The sequence below is a fragment of the Camponotus floridanus genome, unplaced genomic scaffold, assembly GCF_003227725.1.
Source record: "Camponotus floridanus strain SB8 unplaced genomic scaffold, Cflo_v7.5 scaffold19, whole genome shotgun sequence".
In the NCBI taxonomy this organism is placed as follows: Eukaryota; Metazoa; Arthropoda; class Insecta; order Hymenoptera; family Formicidae; genus Camponotus; species Camponotus floridanus.
Window position 1 is genome coordinate 1198892 of NW_020229314.1, and position 21106 is coordinate 1219997.

General features: G+C 31.3%; 1 protein-coding gene across 2 annotated transcripts in view; it reads left to right on the top strand.

The window, feature by feature from the left end:
- The window catches only part of LOC105248941, a 263628-nt gene extending 244052 nt beyond the window's left edge, over positions 1-19576 (top strand). The window contains exons 5-14 of one of the 2 annotated variants that reach the window (XM_011254039.2): positions 2845-3054; positions 3724-3984; positions 11935-12051; positions 12205-12318; positions 12565-12708; positions 18069-18271; positions 18626-18777; positions 18860-18932; positions 19237-19293; positions 19356-19576. In XM_011254039.2, coding sequence (XP_011252341.1) covers positions 2845-3054; positions 3724-3984; positions 11935-12051; positions 12205-12318; positions 12565-12708; positions 18069-18271; positions 18626-18777; positions 18860-18932; positions 19237-19258 — 1296 coding nt within the window. In that variant the 3' untranslated portion in view covers positions 19259-19293; positions 19356-19576. Of the gene's footprint in view, positions 1-2844; positions 3055-3723; positions 3985-11934; positions 12052-12204; positions 12319-12564; positions 12709-18068; positions 18272-18625; positions 18778-18859; positions 18933-19236 lie in introns of both variants that reach the window. The other variant, XM_011254038.2, reaches the window with a different exon arrangement.
- The last annotated feature ends 1530 nt before the right edge of the window (positions 19577-21106 follow it).

A 21106-nucleotide genomic window follows, 5' to 3' on the forward strand; every position in this document is an offset into this window, starting at 1 on the left:
ATCTTTTAATTATTATTATATTTATTAACCCTTTAATTTTCAAACTAAAATTATATAAAATATTTTGTTAACACTAGATTTAATATTGAATATATATTCAAATCGTATCATTTCATTAATAAAAGCCAGCAAAAATTGTTAGGAAATAATAGTAATGATTTTCATAATTTTGCTGTAATTTAAAAGATTGAATATATAATTTTATTAACAAATATAATAATTGTGAATAATAATTGTGAATTTGGTCTTGTAAATCTAATGTTAATCTCGTTTCCTGATTCATAATTACCTGATTACAGACAAATGTATAAGCGATAGAATATTAAGTATACCTTTAATTATTCGCGTATGCGAAATGCAAATAGATTCGCGCTTTCGGAGTGCCATATATTGCCATTTATCGAGATAATACGACAAGAACTCGACGGTCGTTCGTGACGGAAATATTACCTTGTCAATGCCGCATTAAGACGTGATAAGTTTAAGTTGGGATCCAATTTGAATCCCCGACAGCTTGTTATCTCGACTATGAGCGCGACTTTGGCGACGCGCAGATTTAGCATTCGCCAACTTTGAAACGGGCTAACTCAAAAGCGCGTTCCGCGGAACCGTTCGGCGGTATCTACCAGGCAAATTCTACATTCCGCGCACGTATCAACTCGTGAAAGTCCGACATACCAGAGACGTTACACGGGTGTACGGAAAAATTCTCTTGAAAAGTTTTTTTAATTTAGCATTCTTGGTTTTATGATACGCACTTATGCAAGCATCAAGTGAGTAAATTATATTAGCATAGTCAGTACAATTTATTCACTTGATATAATTAACAATATAATTAACGAATAACTTTAGTACGCGCATATAAAAGTATTATATAAAATATATAAAAATTTATATACATATTATACACACATTTTATGATTTTATGAAAATTATATGTGTATAATTTATTTTTTACATATGCATTATATTATATATATGATGAAAATCTCAAAGATAAACGGATAAATAATTCCACAAAAATAACAAATAAATTATATAAATTATAAATTGCTTACCTTCTGCAGTTGTTTCACTAAATGCTTCGTCATAGATCTCCTCTTCTCTTATTTGTTCTTTTCTTCATGGCACTATTCACACGACATTCAATCATTAAAACATCGTTAATTATGATCCCGCACGCACTAATTAATACAAGGTAATAACGTAGCACTTTATATGATCCTGATATTTTTCCACAACCGCGCGAAAATTAATTAATTACGCGGATTGATAATCGTAATAATCATATAATCGTAATCGATAATTGTAATAATTGTAATAATCATAAGAAATAATGTTAAACACCTTTTAATATTTTGTGATCGTATTTTAAGAGATGATACGCGCGACACACGCAATACTTCCTTCTCTTTCGAGTTTCATCGTGAGACTGACAACAAGGACACCGCATGTAAACAACAGTGTTAGACATACCAAAAGTCGTACTTTGAGTAATACGATTACAAAAAGTATGATTTTTGGAATGTATAACACTATTGTTTACATGCGGTGTCCTTGTTGTCAGTCTCACGATGAAACTCGAAAGAGAAGGAAGTATTGCGTGTGTCGCGCGTATCATCTCTTAAAATACGATCACAAAATATTAAAAGGTGTTTAACATTATTTCTTATGATTATTACAATTATTACAATTATCGAATTATCAATGAAACAATGAGAAGTATTATGTATAATAGTGTGTGTCATATTATTTCTCAAAATATACCATCGCAAAATATTAAAATATATTAAACGCGATTATTTCTTAAGATTGTTATAATTATCATCAGCGCAATCAATGAATTTCCACAATTATTGTGTTCTAATTCGCCACTTTAACTCGACTTGCGTATTCTAGGAAGAAATAATGTTCTTGTTAATAAAAGAAATAGTGACACATCTTATTTACATTGTTCGACAGTCAATACGATATAATGGGATGACATTCCATTATAATGAAAGAAATGGAAAAAGGGAAAAGGATCGACGCACAGACAAAAAGATTATTATTATTTTGTCAATGTTTATTTATCAGTAAAATTTTCTATCTTGATAATTTTTGATCGCAATTCCATCCAGTTTTCTCCTAAAATTAGATTTGCTTACAATATATTTATAATAATCACAAATATTCGGCATTAATATGTCAGTGATTAATTAAAATGCTATTCTATATGATTTAATCAATCGAAATCTATCGCGAAATCTATAAAAAAAAGAATCATCGTAAAATAACTTGTTATCAATAAATGTATGCGACTTGCGTGTGAATTTCGAGCGAATTATACTTTGTGATTTTCACGTAATCTTATTTCCTATCGTAATATAATAAAGTGCATTTGTGCAATTAACGTCACAAGTTTCGTGCAAAATACTATGCATTCATCGTGTTCTACTGACTAGGGCGCGTAATAGTAATTAATCATTTTTCTCGTCGTATAAATCCTATAAAGCAGCAACAAAGATTGAATAAGAAAGAATGAATAAGAAATGCAAATTACGCATAAAAAAATTTTTAAATTTTATAAATATTAGGAATATAAAAATTATTACGATCAAAGTTATAATTTTCTAAAAATATATTTTCAATATTGCATTCTTATGGAAGAAATAAAATTTTAATATTGATAGATAGAAAATTTAATCACAAAGAATTCAATACACCCAAGATAAATTTCAACTCACAATTTATGGAATTTTATCTCGTATATTAAGCGTTTTATTAAATCATACACGGATCCACAGGATAGTATGTTGAGTTGGCAGCATCGCGTTACTTTAGCCAACCCGTATACTGTTTCAGGCTTTGGTGTACCGAGACGGCAACCTCGTCTCAGGCTCACTCGAGGCGTTGGTACAGCATATGGTACCTACGGAGGAATATTATCCCGATCGGGCGTATCTCTTCGCCTTTTTGCTGAGCGCCAGGCTCTTCATCAAGCCTCACGAGCTTTTGGGCGAAGTTTGCGCTCTCTGCGAGCATCAGCAGAATCTGAATGGAGAGGGTGGAAAGGTGAGTGCATCGTAGGATATACTTTCGATTTACGAACCGACACGAAATCCTTTGCCGACACCATGGAGCATCCACGAAGGCCGCGTGTATTATCGTTTCATCACGGGGTCATGCATTCTTGTCTGCTCCTGCCCTCTTATTATTTCGCTCCTTCACCTATCGCGAAATATAAAGAGTGCAAAAACTTTCTTTGCCCTCTTTTTCATCTCTATCTACCTAGTATCTTACACCTGAGCGAAACAAATCAGTCCCTTTAACTTTGCGAGGAATCATTTATCATTAAAATTTCTCTCCCTTTTTTTCTCCTTTTCTATTTCATTGTTCTTTCTTATCATATTTTTGCGGATATTAAGATATGGATTTTATGTAATATATATATATAAATTTTTTATATTATTTTCTTCTGCTTTTATGAGTCAGTGCGATAAGAATTTCAAAACTTATTTGAAAGTCACTCTATTCTTTATTCATATCGCAAAATATCGATCCAAGAACATTCATTTAATTTAACTTATTCGGTTTTTAACCTATATAACTTTGAATAACAATACAGTTGTAAAGTGAAAGAGAATTCGTTTCCATCCAGTCATTCTGTTAAATTTTTGTCTTTCGGAGCAAAAATTTGTCTTTGTCATTGAAAAACGATCAAGTATTTCATATGTATTCCAGGAACGACTGCATCGCTTCGTGCCGCGACTGGTGCAACTGCTGGCGGAATGGACGGAAACATTCCCCTACGACTTCCGAGACGAGAGGGTGATGGGTCACGTCAGATCCATCACGCAGAAAGTCGCTGCGGTCGACGCCGCGGCCAGGCAGGAAGTTTCGGCATTGCTGCAAAACTTACTGCTACGACTGACGGCCTTGGAAAGGTACGAGGAGGGCCTTGCCAGACTAGCGACTGAGGCAGCGACGGAGCAGCTTACACAGGTTTGTGAGTTTCAGTACAAGCGCCCATTTGCGGCCGTCAGTTTGCATCTCGCTGTCCCGCTTTTGGCTCGGTTAGTCGCTTTAGCGTTTTCCGAACTACAAATAGCGCTGATGTTTCTAACGTCAAAAATTCGCACATGTTGATGCTTGGTAAAAATGAAAAAAAGAGAAAAATGCAAAGAAAACAGCAAAGTCTATCTGAATAATAAAAATCCAATTTGATTATAACATTAGTTTAGCAGTTTTCGTTTTTTCCGCAGAGAAATTAATTTAAAATACCTTTGTAAGTAGATTCACGTGGATCACATGAATTACATCTGATATTAACGATGATAATTTACATAATGTCCTTGTTAAAATGACATCTTTTACTCCTGTGAATTGTAAATAAATTTTATGTATGTATCATCTGTTTTACAAGTTAAAATTTGTTGACATATCACAATATACATGTAATATAATTGTGCAAAAGGACAATGCAAATTTATTAATTATTTAAAATTTGATTATATTCATATCCAGAAAAAGGTTGAGAATAAAATTACCCATGTACTTTGCATCATCAGACTTTATAATCTCACTTTAATATTATAAATTAGTGAGGGAAAAAGTATAGATATTTCTAACGTTAAAATTCGCACATATTGATGCTTGGTAAAAATGCAAAAAGGGAAAAATACATAGGAAAAACAGCAAAGTCTATATGAATAATAAAAATGCAACTTGATTATAACATTAGTTTAGCAGCTCTCATTTCTTCGCAGAGAAATTAATTTAAAAAAAACCTTTGTAAGCAGAAATTCATATGGATACCATGAATCACATCTGATATTAACGATGATAATTTACATAATATCCTTGTTAAAATGACATCTTTCATTCGTATAAAATGTAAATAATTTTGGTGTATCTGTTGTACAAGTTAAAATTTGTTAACATTTCACAATGTATATATAATATAATTGTGCAAAAGGACAATGCAAATTTATTATTTAAAATTTGATTATATCCATGTCCAGAAAAAGGTTGAGAGTAAAATTACCTATGTACTTTGCATTATCAGATTTTATAATCTCACTTTAATATTATAAATTAATGAGGGAAAAAGTATAGATATTTCTAACGTTAAAATTCGCACATATTGATGCTTGGTAAAAATGCAAAAAGAGAAAAATACATAGGAAAAACAGCAAAGTCTATATGAATAATAAAAATGCAACTTGATTATAACATTAGTTTAGCAGCTCTCATTTCTTTCGCAGAGAAATTAATTTAAAAAAACCTTTGTAAGCAGAAATTCATATGGATACCATGAATCACATCTGATATTAACGATGATAATTCACATAATATCCTTGTTAAAATGACATCTTTCATTCGTATAAAATGTAAATAATTTTGGTGTATCTGTTGTACAAGTTAAAATTTGTTAACATTTTACAATGTATATATAATATAATTGTGCAAAAGGGCAATGCAAATTAATTATTTAAAATTTGATTATATCCATGTCCAGAAAAAGGTTGAGAGTAAAATTACCTATGTACTTTGCATCATCAGACTTTATAATCTCACTTTAATATTATAAATTAGTGAGGGAAAAAGTATAGATATTTCTAACGTTAAAATTCGCACATATTGATGCTTGGTAAAAATGCAAAAAGGGAAAAATACATAGGAAAAACAGCAAAGTCTATATGAATAATAAAAATGCAACTTGATTATAACATTAGTTTAGCAGCTCTCATTTCTTCGCAGAGAAATTAATTTAAAAAAAACCTTTGTAAGCAGAAATTCATATGGATACCATGAATCACATCTGATATTAACGATGATAATTTACATAATATCCTTGTTAAAATGACATCTTTCATTCGTATAAAATGTAAATAATTTTGGTGTATCTGTTGTACAAGTTAAAATTTGTTAACATTTCACAATGTATATATAATATAATTGTGCAAAAGGACAATGCAAATTTATTATTTAAAATTTGATTATATCCATGTCCAGAAAAAGGTTGAGAGTAAAATTACCTATGTACTTTGCATTATCAGATTTTATAATCTCACTTTAATATTATAAATTAATGAGGGAAAAAGTATAGATATTTCTAACGTTAAAATTCGCACATATTGATGCTTGGTAAAAATGCAAAAAGAGAAAAATACATAGGAAAAACAGCAAAGTCTATATGAATAATAAAAATGCAACTTGATTATAACATTAGTTTAGCAGCTCTCATTTCTTTCGCAGAGAAATTAATTTAAAAAAACCTTTGTAAGCAGAAATTCATATGGATACCATGAATCACATCTGATATTAACGATGATAATTCACATAATATCCTTGTTAAAATGACATCTTTCATTCGTATAAAATGTAAATAATTTTGGTGTATCTGTTGTACAAGTTAAAATTTGTTAACATTTTACAATGTATATATAATATAATTGTGCAAAAGGGCAATGCAAATTAATTATTTAAAATTTGATTATATCCATGTCCAGAAAAAGGTTGAGAGTAAAATTACCTATGTACTTTGCATCATCAGACTTTATAATCTCACTTTAATATCATAAATTAATAAGGGAAAAAGTATCGATGTTTTTGGTCGATTGCTCATTGATCCGGATAGCGCTTTGTTCCGCAATTTCAATATGGATTTATACTCACGTAATCCGGTTCGCTCTGTTGCAAAGCACGATTACTCGGTCTACCGTAATCGCATCGACCCTTCGAGGACTTTCAACATAATGAAGCGATAATATTCTCCCTACGGGGGTAACACCCCGCCTCTTATACGTTCTCTCTCACTTCCCGACCATTTCACACATGGTTACTGTAACGCGCCCGTTACGCTCCGCGAACGGGCCCGTTCTTCATGTTCGTGTATCATACATACTATACAGACAAACACACACACACACACACACACACACACACACACACACACACACCGCTCGAAACGCACAAACTTGGACATTTACGTACGCGTACGCGTGCACTTTGCGCAGTTAGTCTATAACTGGATTAGTTGCAGTTTCCATGCTGGGAGACGTTAACCATTCCGTTAATTTCATTATCGCACACCTATCTGCCGCTGCTTGTAACGTCCGTTAATAGGTAATTTGCAGTTGCATTAGTTAGTTAAATATGCCCGACCGTGTCGTGTGCGGTTAATCAGTGCGAAATTGTCGAGCTGCGTGTCCCTCTGAATATTACGCGAGTCATTTCGTGTAAATACTCGAAGAATGACGACCATTGACATATAGTTAAGTATAGACCGAGCATCCATTGTATAAGCGTTAAGCATACGAGAAGAAAGACAAAAGATGTAAGATGAGTTTCTTTCTCTTTTCAATGCCGAAGAAGTGGGGAGCACTTCTCCGACCATGTTTAAGATCGGAATTTCTGTGAGATTGTAATAAAGTATAAATTATAACAACCGTACTATTCGATGTGTCTATCTTCAAAGCTTAAACATTAATCTTTCGACTCACACAAAATATACGTCGTTGTGTTTTCATTAAGCAAATTTTTATTTTTTCCCTAGATAAAATTTTATCGCAAGAATTTACATAATTTTGTGAGAGTCACTTTTATAGAATAAATTATACAATATTTTTATATATTTTTTATTTAAAAATGATTGTAAAGATATTCTAGAAAAGAAAAAATATTCTCTAAAAATTTTTCATTTGCAATATTTTATTTTCAAATTTATTTTCTCCAAAATTCGACTATTGCTATGCATTATTTTGTTAATAATAAATAATTTGAAGTTTTCGTCTAAAAATTATTTTAAATTGTATTCTAAATAACTTTTAAGATACTAATGTAACACAATATAAGTGATGGGTTAAACGAGTCTATGCTGAACTTACGTACACAATAATTCTGCCATGAATACGAAATAACTATTACTTACGTGCTAGAATAAAATTAGGTATTCGTGTAAAACGAAAATTTCCATTAAACTCGTGAGATAGAATTTCTGGCGAGTTTGTTCCAAAGAATATTAAAGCAACCACAGTTATTTGCCAACTGTGTAGTAAATGTCGCAAAATTTCTACAAGAAAATAAGGCAATTTCGCAATATATCGGATATGAAATCGCAATTTGCTCATAAACTCTTTCTCTAATATATACTTGTGTACACATCAATTTATATGAAAAAAAATCAATAAATATGTACGATAACAATTTATTCTAATCTTTGCGATTTTATTATCTGCTAAGTTCATTAAAATGTTTTATGAATTTAATTTGATTCTTTTTAATACTTAATTTTATTTTTTCTTTTATTTTGTTAAAATGTATTTATTGTCAAAGAAAAATATATATGATGAAAAATCACGGAGATGATTGCAATCGTTTCAATAGTTTCTTTAACATATGTGACATGCAGTTTACGCGGAGATTACTTGTTCCGGCTCCAAGACAAGATAGCTTGAAAAGGAGAGACACGAGAGCTCTAAAAGGCAAAAAGAAACAGAAATAAGAATTGAGGAGAAGAAACGAGAGGAGCAGCGAACTCTTGCAAAGCTCCGGCTTATTAAACCGCAAGTTCTCTTCGCTTTTTCAACTCGTTCTGTACCACGACGGTAGCAACTTTACGTAATTTTACGTAGAGAAACGAGATATAACTCTCGAGATCAATAATTCGATCGTAATACTATATTTCTTTTCCTCTCTCATTTTCCTTACTCTCATATTTTTCTGCAGCAATATTTTTTTTTTTGGAAAGTTCGAGCCACATCTCTTGCATGTATTTCCCAAGAATTTTTATTCATGCCATAAATTATGGCATGAAGCAATATTTTTCATTGTTTAATAATAAAGTGACATGCATACATTGCTCTTTAATTAAAAAATACCAGAAAAACGAAATGTGTTTTTGCGCGTGCGTATTCTCATATATTTCAGACTACAATTATATTTTTTTATTCGTTGATTACAACGATAAAAATAATTCTAAACGCAAAAAGTTGAATTATTAGTTGGCCGTACTTTCAAGCGTTCGGTTCGTGTCGCATCTTTTTTCAGGGAAAGATTATTTTTTTTTATCGAAGACGAGAGAAAACTTACGAGACCAATAATGAGTTTTCGATATTTGTTTTCTTTCTACCAACTGATAACTTCTAAGTATCTATATTCTATATCGAGAGCTGACAGAAACAAACCTCGTGATCGCGCGTACTCTTTTCTTCGTTAGAAATTTCGTTTCAACTTTTAATTTGTTTTATTCGTCGATTCGGACGAGTTTCTCTCCTTAAACTTTATGAGAAGATAGCGTATATGCATTTTTTATTACGAGCAACCAGTTTATATCATCTCGAAATTAATTTTGCAAAACATGTTTTTCAAATAGATTTAACATTCGAGAGAAACATATAATTTTGTAATTTTGTAATTATATATTTTATATTTTTTTCTTCTTTGCTGCAGAATAGATTTGACATCATAATTATATGTGTTTCTATATCAGAAAGTTGTTAAAGCAATTATCATTTAAGTCAATTAAACTAAATGTGCAAAAGTCATTAGCCAAGTTAAATACGTCGAGCGTAAGACCTCATTAGATACAGCAAAGGAAAATTTCATACATTCGAATTATGTAATTTCTATTACATCAGATTAGCATTTTGCAGGTGAATTTAATTAGAAACAGAAACATTTGTATGTATATCTCATAGCTAATCACAAACGTTAATGACAAGCAATGTTATTATTCGCAAAAATATTCTTGAAAGCTTTCTAGAAAAATTTCATTTAAAATGCGAGAAAATCGAGATCATTTTCCGTTTCAACTACTTATTTCGAGTATAATGCAATTTTCTTATTTCTACTAAAATATAATAATTTCATCACGTCATGAAACAACAGTGGAAGAAACTTGCCACTTCGATGCAAGAAATCTCTCGCGAATCTCGCAATGTGATCTTACGTGCATCAAAGTGAAACTACACTTGCCTAATATCTCGCAGCAATGTTTCTTTGGGCACTGCGCCGGATATTATCGCTCCCGGCAAATTTCCAAGCAACTCACAACTTTGTCTCGATCCGAGAGACTGTCACCAACCGATTAGGTCTTTTCAACGACTTGCCCTAGTAAACCATTACAAACTAACTCTGTAGTCCTGCACTGATTTCATTATCGTAATTGGCCACGAAGCAAGACAAAGTATTTCTCGATAATAAAAGAATTGCTCGAACTAATAAAAAACTCGTCTGCAATTTTAAATAATAGAACAGTAAATCGCGATTCCAAATAATGGCACATCGATCGTTTCCATAAGTAATGATGAGCTAATTTACAATCAGAGAATTTAACATTAATATTAACTAAAATTATTTTCTTGTTTCCACGATTAGGAAAGCAAGATAATAAAATTTAAATCTAAAATTTAAATTAAAATTTAAGATAAAAGTTTCGACTATCTCTTTTGTGACGTAAACTCTTCCATGTTTTTTCCACTAAGACAGCAATAAAATTCAGTTTTTATCATAGCTATACTCATTTATTTCTTATACTTGTAGTAGTTTGTTTTATTAATGACGGTTTATAGAGAATTTCTACGGCTTTACGCTATTATTGAAAAGAAAATGTTACTTAGCGACGATAAAATTTTGTCTTTATCGCATAAAATAATTTTGTTCTTACGAGTGTTCTTGATTCATAAAAAAATTTTTATATTTCGAAATACCATCTCAAGCTGCCTTATACTTTTTACAGTCGAAATCGGAACTTACCACGCGGGAACCCTTGAATTTGCTCTTTTACCAGCATTTTCGTCAAAGCAATTTCTTCTTCTCCTAGTTAAACTCCGTCCACTTCTGTGCCGGGCACTCCGATAATACTATCGACGATATAATTCAATGGGAGAGGAAGTCCGTCTCGGAGTGCCATTTCCTCCTAAACGGATCACGCGGCCCACTGATTTTATTCGTCGCCTTTCGACGACATCTTTCCTTTTCCGCCGCAGTCGAGAAATATATATATTTACCAATCCCTCGTCCTCTACCACTTCTTGTAACATTCAAAAGCTGTCAAAGCGTGCGTATCCACGTATACAACGTTCACACAGTTATAAGACGATAGAGAATACAGCCTAGAAAGTCTATGCAAGCTCAGTCTCTCTCTCTCTCTCTCCCTCTCTCTCTCTGTTTTTCTCTTTGTCTCTCTCTCTCTCTCTCTTTCTCTTTCTCTCTCACACATCAGCCTTTAAAATGTTACATTGAAAGGAATATCGTCGACAAATCAAATGGAATAAAGCGAACAGGGACTAGTAAAGAAGTTCTGAAAAGCCGAAGTCTTTCGAAAAGAGGTGAAAAAGTATAAAAGTCAAAGGCGACAAATGTAAATGTCTATTTGTTACAGCACTATTGCGCGACAAATTTTCCTTTCTCGTGATACTTTATTCTATCATGTTTCTTGCGCACTACGTTTGACTTTGATAAAAGTAAGATTTCAAAATAATGGATCCCTTGAGTTTTGTATTAGTACTATGATTCTAGAAACTAACTATGATTCTTTGTACTTGTATATTTACCTTATCTTTATTATCTTTATTATTTTTATTATTTTATCTTTATTTTTATACATCATTTTGGATGAATTATATCAATTATTTTAAAAGAGCAATAATTAATTTTTTAAAATCGAAATAGCTAAGAAAATTAAAAAAGATTAAATCTGTAGTAAAACTTATGTAAACAGCATCAGTATAATATCTACCTAGAAGTTATTTTGTTGGAAAATAACATTTATATTTTTAAATTAGCGTTTTTTTTTATTATTATCTCGATATGTTTCCATGAGCTCGTATTGTTTTTAAATTACAATTTTCATTTTCTTCGTCTTAATCGCGAGGAACTTTTTCTCTTTTCTTAAATACAAGAGCTTCAAACCACTTTAATACACAAGTATATTATTTTGTCTTTCAGGTGGATATTACAGAACTCTGTCCATCAGCCACTGTGCTGGCACAACAATTGACCCATGTGGAACTCGAGAGACTCTCTTACATCGGACCCGAAGAATTTGTGCAGGCTTTTGCCAAAGTGAGTTTATTTCCAACAATGGCTTTTTCCAAAATAAGTTTATTTCCAACAATTATCTTGTGCCAGTCAGAACTTCCTAAATGTTTTTATAACAAACTTAACAATATTATTATATCAGATCATTAAACACTATTATTTTAATTATTCCATCAGGAATCGCCGCATTTAGAAACGTCTTTCAAAGATATGAAGAAAACCCGAAATCTCGAATCGTACGTTCAATGGTTTAACAGATTGAGCTATTTTGTAGCGACGGAAGTTTGCAAGGTAAATATTATAATTTATTACTTTAAGAAATACCAATATTTTTCCAATATTTACAAGTTCTTTATAAGTTTTGATACATGAATTTTCTTTTTGTCTTGAATAATGTTGAAATAAAATCTTTCAATAAAGAAATCAAATCTTAAAGTAAATAAATATTTTTCAAAATTGTTAAAAAATTTGTCGTGTATACGTACGCGTTGGCATATGCGCCAAATATTTTATAACCATTTAATTTTATTCTTTTAGCATGCGAAGAAGAAGCAACGCGTTCGTGTCGTCGAATATTGGATCGAGACTGCCCGAGAATGCTTTAACATTGGCAATTTCAATTCCCTGATGGCGATCATCGCTGGCCTTAACATGTCCCCTATATCTCGCTTGAAGAAGACGGTAAGTGTGAAGAAAGTTTAATTGAAATTTTTCTCAACTTGATATTAATACATATTAATGTTTGCTTTGAATATATATTAGAATAAAAATATAATAATTGGGAAAAAAAGAGAGAACTTTAACAAACAGTGTGATATGATAATGTACAGTATATTAAATAATATACATATGTGTGTGTGTGTGTGTAATGTACGTATTTTTTGCGATGAATATAAATTGAATCGACGCAATTGTTTGCAAGTAAATTTTATTACAATTTTGCAGTAACAAGTTTCGCGAAAATTGCGTCCGGCAAATTGAAACCATCGATACGTTTTACTCGCGCGGAGGTAGCCGGAACAATGCATGCATGCATACATACATACATATATCTCCCAATTTTGCAATCGTGCGAGAGAGCGTATCTAGAAAGTGCGAATATCCGCGGGACTGTTAGCGCCGACGTATTTTTTGCGCTAGAGTGCAGCGTCGGGGAGATAATGGCGCAGCGACACGACTGCCATCCCCATGTTCGTTTACACCCCTTCGTGGGATTGCACGCCGGAGCAATAAGCGCTCTGTAATCCTCGTAAATCGAGCGTGGTGACGCTCAACATTGAGCGTGACAAAACGCCGAGAGCCAAATTTCCGCGTCGTTTCTCTACAGAGAAAAAGAGTCAGCGAGAGCAATTTTGGTCGCACTTTTCCACATATAATCTGGCTTAGTTCGAGAAAGACAGCCCGTTAAATAAATTTCTTTCTCATTTTTAGTCGAACGATAAATTTACTTAATTCTCGTACAATCTATTATTGCGCGTATTAAAGTTAATAAGAGTACACGATATTTTCCTCTCGGCTCTCGAACGCGAAAGGAAACGTTGCAAACGGTCGCTATTGACGGAAAGAAAGCAAAACCAGAGCGGTCAAATTGACTCGATTGAATTTTTCCTATCGCGGTTGACGCCGCAGGAAAGACCCGAAATGTGGCTCCTGCGAAATGGGTTAATTAAAAAGTTTCAAGTCAAACGACGTTGCCCGGCAACGTTGTCCTCGCGTCATTGCCGTTCCTTTCGTCTCGTTGGGAATTAGCTAATTGCCCTAGCAGCTTTCTACGCCCAAGGGAGGACTCGTGCCATTACGTATTCTCGATTTCCACGCGAATGCACTACGTCCAGGAATTCCTTTAATCCAGTCGTCGCACTCCCGACGGAATGTTCTCTCGAACAGCGCTTCCGAAAGAGCTTTCACATATATTAAATATTTATCTCGAAATAATGAAACAAAATTCGACGAGAAAAAATTTGATTTTTAATCATTTGAAAACTCTATCTTTCTAAAATATTAACATTTTGATACATTATAAATGAAATATATTTGTCGTTATATTATTGTGTGCTGTTATTAAATATATATCAAATTTGTAATTATGGACTTAATTGTAAGTAGTTACAAATTTAAATTTTTTCAATTTATATCTAAAAGACGAATCCCATAGACCAGAAGAACAAGTACTATAGAGTTTAAATAATAATCAATATGACAAATTGAATATCATGAAGAGAAAATAATCCAATAATATTAAATACTAATGTTAATAATAATATATTTATACTATTCTTTATGAAATATTTGTAATGTGTTAAAGAAAGTAATCAATCATGATTAAAAGCGACTTATAATAATAATGAAAAATAAATAAATATCAAAATTCTTCCGGTATATTCTGGTATATTCTAATATACGCGAGAATAATGCATAATCTGCTATGATATGAATCAATTAAGTGTGATTATCATAGTCCACTACTCCCGCTTTGTTAATGAGGAGCTTATGAAGCTCATTAGCTTTATATATCTTCCCTTGATCTGTTAATACGAGAGACCTAAAGTCAATCATTCCGCTTAAAATACTTGATGATTAATTTCAGATCTCATATTAACAGATCAAAGGAAATTTCAAAGGAAACAGTAGCAAATGTTATCTTTTGCATTTGCACTACTAGTCGTACCATTTCTGGCAATTTTGCAGCGCGCGCACGTTTCTTATTGAACTATCGATCTTATCATCAAATTTGAATTTATTTGCCACAGCTCGCAATTGTATAACTCACATCAACAAAGAGCATTAGTCACCTTAAAAGAGAAGCAATATGATTCGTTGTAAAACGAAGTAAGGGAAAAGAACAAACGTATTTGTCATGCGCGAAAAAATGACATGAAGTTTACATTCCTTGTATAATAAATAAAAAGTTAGATATGTTGTTGACTCATGACACATGAACAAAATTAAAGATAATTTATAAATTTATATAAATATATTAAATATAAATTGCAAAGCATAAATATAGTAACAACATATTATATAGGAATTTGAAACTTATACTAAATTTTGAATTAACAAATTTTAATTTAATTAAAAACTGAAATTACTCAATGTGGAATAATATATCTTAATTAATTTAATAGACAATACTTTATCAAATTATCTGTAATTTATAATAAATATAATTTTAGAATAGTTCTAAAAATGCATGGTATGTTTCTTTATGAGTCGAATGTTATATATGTCATATTACATACCATATATATTTATATCTTTTATATAATCATATTTATATTTCAATACAAATTTACATGTTTATTTTTGTGGTGATTCTTCCTACAATTCTTTTTATTTTTAAACTTTATAAAATGTTGTATATTTTATATGAAAATAACGAAAATATGCTTAACCTCCTTTTATAATACAATATTGAGAATCGATTATAAGAAATATTAGACTCTATAAAAATTTTTCCTCTCTTATTTTCAATTATAAATTTGATCAATTGTTTGAACATATCTCTTTCTCTCTCTCTCAATATTCGATATAGAATGCTTTGCGTCGAATGAAATTTATTTAATCAGTTAATTTACATAGAAAACATGCGATACAATCATTAGAATTATCAATAAACATATCAGTGATCAATAGTTTTTGATGGTTCCATATTTTTCGAGAATTATATTCAGTTATGTTTAGCTCGATAAATACAAGTAGCTTTGAACAGGAAAATATAAGTAGCATTGAACTTGCTTTTCTTTACATGTACTATTTATGTATCACACAAAGTTTAATACTTTTCTTATATTTATTTTTTTATTTATAATACATAATCAACAACTTTTAAATTTAATTTGTTTTATCAGAAATCAACAGTCAACGGTTCATGACTTATCTTTCAGCTTTAGAATATAGCGTGGAACGCCAAAAATATAACATCAGTGCAAGATACAATATTATAGCAGTAGGAATTAATTTACTGGGTAAATAATCTGCAAAAGACATCTTTGCTTGTGAAAAAGGTTTTCCGCTTTTCAAAAAGCTAATTATGTTTGTTCACGACTATTCCGCTTTCATTCCGCGTATTCGTATCGTCATTTCATTTTATACCGAAGGATAATTTACGTTCGTAATCCTGCTCGCGTGCGCCTGCCCGATGATGAGATTCTTTTACTTAGTAAAGCAGGTGTGGAAAAGATAGCTCGAAATGGAGTTTTCTTAAGTTGCAAATCTTCAAATAACAGTTGGAGAGATAAATATACAGAAATAAGAGATAAAGCAGAAAGAAGTATTGCTAGAAAAATAAGTAAAAGTATAATAGAACTCATTAATTTTAATATCAGAATTTATCTTTACAAAAAACATATATAAATTAAAATATATATTTATAAATATATATATAAATTAAAATATAAATTAAAATATATATTTTTTTTGCAAATAATTACATTATTCAACATTATTTATATATGCTGTATTATAATTGAAATATAAATTGTTTGCGTACATAAAATATGGCACACTGTATAAAGTATGTATGAATCTACGCACGTGCGTGAATTTCAAATCATAGGTATAATTTTACAAAAATAAATTACTAATAAATACTAATTTTAATATTTGAGATCTTTTGTTATATATCGATTTGATATGTTTTATTTAGTAATTCTTCTTTCGTGCAAAATTATGTCTATTAGCACAATTTTGTTCTATTTTCGTAGGAATTTACCAATCAAATTTTGAAAGGTTTAGACTTTCTTAATAAAGATCTCTTGAAAAAATTTTCTTCGAAGGAGATTCTTGATTACCTATCATCCCTTGCGTTTCATTTCTATTTTTTCGATGATCTTTTTCTAGAAAGTAGATTTCGTTTCTTCCGTACGCGATATTTCGGCATCTTTTCTGTCGCAGCCAGTTTCAATTTACCAGATCTGGCAAGAGTCTCCGATTGCTTCTGTTTTTGCTCTAGACGAGCCTTTTCGGTGGAGTCGAATCGACTCGGACCAAGAAAAATGGCTCCCATGATAGGCAAGAAGTATTCTCTGGAGATCAGCAAGACAGGATCAAGAGGCAAAGTCGCGACGAACAAAACAAGATTTTACGAAATAGAGAATTATTTATAAAATTTAAATCCGATTTATTGAGATGACCCTATAATCTTATTGTTAAATATATATTTAAAAGATAAATTAATATTTAAATATATATTTAAATATATATTTAACAGATATAGAAGAGATGTAAAAGAGAGATTCACGCATTTTTAAAATTTAAAGACCTTAAAATCCTTATATATATATATATATATATATATATATATATATATATAGAGAGAGAGAGAGAGAGAGAGAGAGGGAAAGAGAGAGAATTTATTTTTATATTTTTGAAAACAAAAAAAGGAGAAAAATAAGATAAAGCAAAAAGATTTAAGAAGGCTAAACAACTATCAATACTAAAGAGTTTGTTATAGTAAATAGAGATTGAGATTAGAAGATAAAAGCATTTCGCCGTATCTTAATTCTGAGACTTGAACCAAATGCAAATAATATCGAATGGCAGATTTCTTCTTAACGAACGAAACACGCTTTTCGCATCAGATTAGACTAAAGGGAAAAAAGGATTGAATCGAAGAAAACTGCAAATGGAGTTGAATCCTGAGATATCAGCTTAGATTTTATCATGCTGTAAATATCTAAATAATAGTATAATGTTCTGTTGATTTTAAGAATACTAATAATTAGAATACTAATAATTCTCTTTTTATAATTATAATCGTAACACGTTGTTTTGTAGGGTTCTTTTTTATTTTACACAGAACACTATCTTTTTTCAACTTTCATATCATTTTAGTAAATAATTTTAAATTTATGATTATAATCGCAATATATGTTTTTTTATATGGGGTTCTTTTTTATTTTACACAAAACTATCTTTTTTTGACTTTCATATCTATTACATCGTTATACCATTTTAATAAATAATTTTATATAATTTTAAATTTATAATTACATTATCCCTTGCCCTGCGATATAGATAGGACACATTTTTATGATTTTCAGTGGTCGAAAGTACAATCTGCCAAGTTCTCAATTTTGGAGCATCAAATGGATCCCAGCAGCAACTTTAGCAGCTATCGCAGCACATTGAAAGCCGCAATGTGGCGTAGCGCTGGCGCTACCGACGAACGTCAACGGATCGTAGTGCCCTTCTTCAGCCTTCTCGTTAAGGATCTTTATTTCCTTAACGAAGGTTGCAGCAACAAGTGAGTAATATTTTTTCCGTTTATCTCTTCATATAGTTTTATGATAAAAATCTTAAATTATATGAGAGAGAATTTATTGCAAGAGACATTCTAGTTTACCTTTAATTTATTACAGAAGGTAATATTGTTACTAATATTGAGTGTAATAATTTTTTGATCAAATAGGCAATTAATCAGATATGTCTGACATATATCTGAATGGTTACATGTCTCATGAGCAGATGTCAATGCAACTTTGACGTTATTATAGAGATCGAAATTATCGATCCACAATGTGTCAAACACAAGCATGCCTAAACGAGCTTTCCCATAGCTAATTAATCCCCACTGCTCAAGTTCAATTATGCATTTCAGACTGCCAAACGGCCATATCAATTTTGAGAAATTCTGGCAGCTGGCAAAACAGGTGACTGAATTCATCGCGTGGAAGCAAGTTGCCTGTCCATTCGAAAAGAATCCGCGCGTCATTGCCTTTCTTCAGGCGAGTCCCGTGTTAACGGAAAACAGTAAGTAATATTTATTTTATTCCGCTGCGAAAATGCATTAAAATGATCGAATTCGTCAAATTTCTGTCCTGTTTTGTTACAGCACTTGCGCTAGCGTCTTTCGAATGCGAGCCGCCCGACAACAATCCGGAAAAGGAACGTTATAAAGCTTTAAAGTGAGTATCTCAACATGAATTAGATGGATAGAGACGCGATGCCTCTTTTTCGAAATACATATTATTTTATTATATTTTTTTTCAAAATATTTAAAGTAAACAAACGATGGAGATTTTAGGGCAGTAAAATTTTGTTATATTCAATACCAATAGAATTTTCATTGTGCGTAATGTAATAAAGTTTGATTGGATCTCTAAATGATTTTATCAATATTAATAAAATAGTTTTGCAAAATTATTATTTGCTTTGATCACAATGCACAAAGCAAAAAGTGAGGATTTTATTGCAATTATATGTTAACAGATCTGAGATGAATGCCCAGTGAAAGCGAGCTATGCCGAAATATGCCGAATGGGAACGGTATTGATATAGATATACATGTGGAGATACATTTATAAATATTAATATATTCATAATCGTAGTTATTTTATCCGTGAAGAAAACGAGAGAGATAAAACGAAGAGGAGATGGAGGATCGACAGCAGACTAAAGTATTACTGGGGCGACCTACGTGAAATTAGGTATTTCTGTCTTGCGAATTTTATATACGATCAAAAATTCCCAATGACGACTTGACATCATCGAAAACGTAATCGCGATTTGTACAATCATCGCTTACCTTTCTGTTACATTTTTTTATTTCTCGCTGAAATTTATTTATTCTATTATATTTATTTATTTTAACTACATATCATTTGATATATATTAAATTCTCTCGGTTTTAATTGGAATAAGCTTTAATTGAATAAGCTTTCGTTGATTATTGGTCATTTGTCGAATTATCGTAAAAAAATATAATTTTTACAGTTGTGCAATAGTTGTGAATTTTATTCAAAATTTGCGTTTTTAAAGTTTTCAAAATTTAGCAATATGGGATAAACAGTTATCACTCATTTAAATGATAATCAATATTAAAATGCGAATCGTCAATGAATTAGGTCATCGATTGTACAGATCGATCGATTTCGATAATATTTGTGGGAACCGAAGTTTCGACCATTTCAATAGGCAAAAGCTTCGATGGTCATCGTGGCGTGAATATTGAGTTATACACGTCTCGAAGATGATTATGAAATTCGTTCGACAATGTCGCGTAGACGTAAGTATAGTTCCTAAGCCCTCGACCCGTTGGCAGCTTTTCTCTCGAGCGTGAGAATCGAATTGCGCGATTCTCTTTATACTTCCGGACAATTTTCGGATACGATGCAAAGATTTCGGACTCGCTCGAGAAAGACGCGATCGGCGTACTCGATCTTTTGTACATAGTCCTTTTGATATACGCTAACAGACATTTAGGTGTGAGAAGTAGGGTCGTTCCTGTAGAGTAAACCCGCGCGATAAACTTGGGATTATAGATCATAAGGAAATATCGGCATGCACGTACTTAAAAGGATGAGCAACCAATCGCGAAAACGATCAATCGAGACGAGGAAGATGGAGAAATCGAAAATATCGGCGAATCGACATGGCTCGTGTTTTTTATGCGTTTGTCAGATTGATTGATTCGGTAAATAATAGTCGCCGTTTCCGTTTCTCCTGTGACGCACGCAAGTATGATTCGTCAAATTTACATGATTATGAAATAAATACAACTGTAATAATAATCTCGTGTGATTTTTTTTTTGTAAAATTTGAATAAAATGGAAGAGAAATAATCTAAAAAGACATTTTAGATTATTGTAATTATAAATTATTCTCGCAAATTATATCGTGACATGTGTAAATTTACATAAATTTCACAATTTGTCAACATTTATTATTTAATTAATCAATTTAATCAACAAATGATTAATTATCATAAACAATTCAACAGTGAAATATATTCATAAATGAGTACATTAAAGTGCCAACAAAATTAAATTATCTTAAAAAAATTGACAAATCGGTTTTTTCCGAAATGAATTAGGTATCAATTAATGTGATCATTAAATACATAAATGTAGTATACCGTGCTTTTAATGAATTTTAGGAAAAATTAAACGGAAAATTGTGAATTATATTATAAGAAAATGAAAACGTATTCTTAACGTTAGCGTGCGTCACTGTTCTCTTCGCGAAATTATATATATTTTCCCCGTAAAATCAATGTCTTCATAGCAAGTGAAAATACAAATCTGCCATAAAATACGTGAGATAGAAAGAGAGAGAAAATATCTACTTCTCTTTTTATATT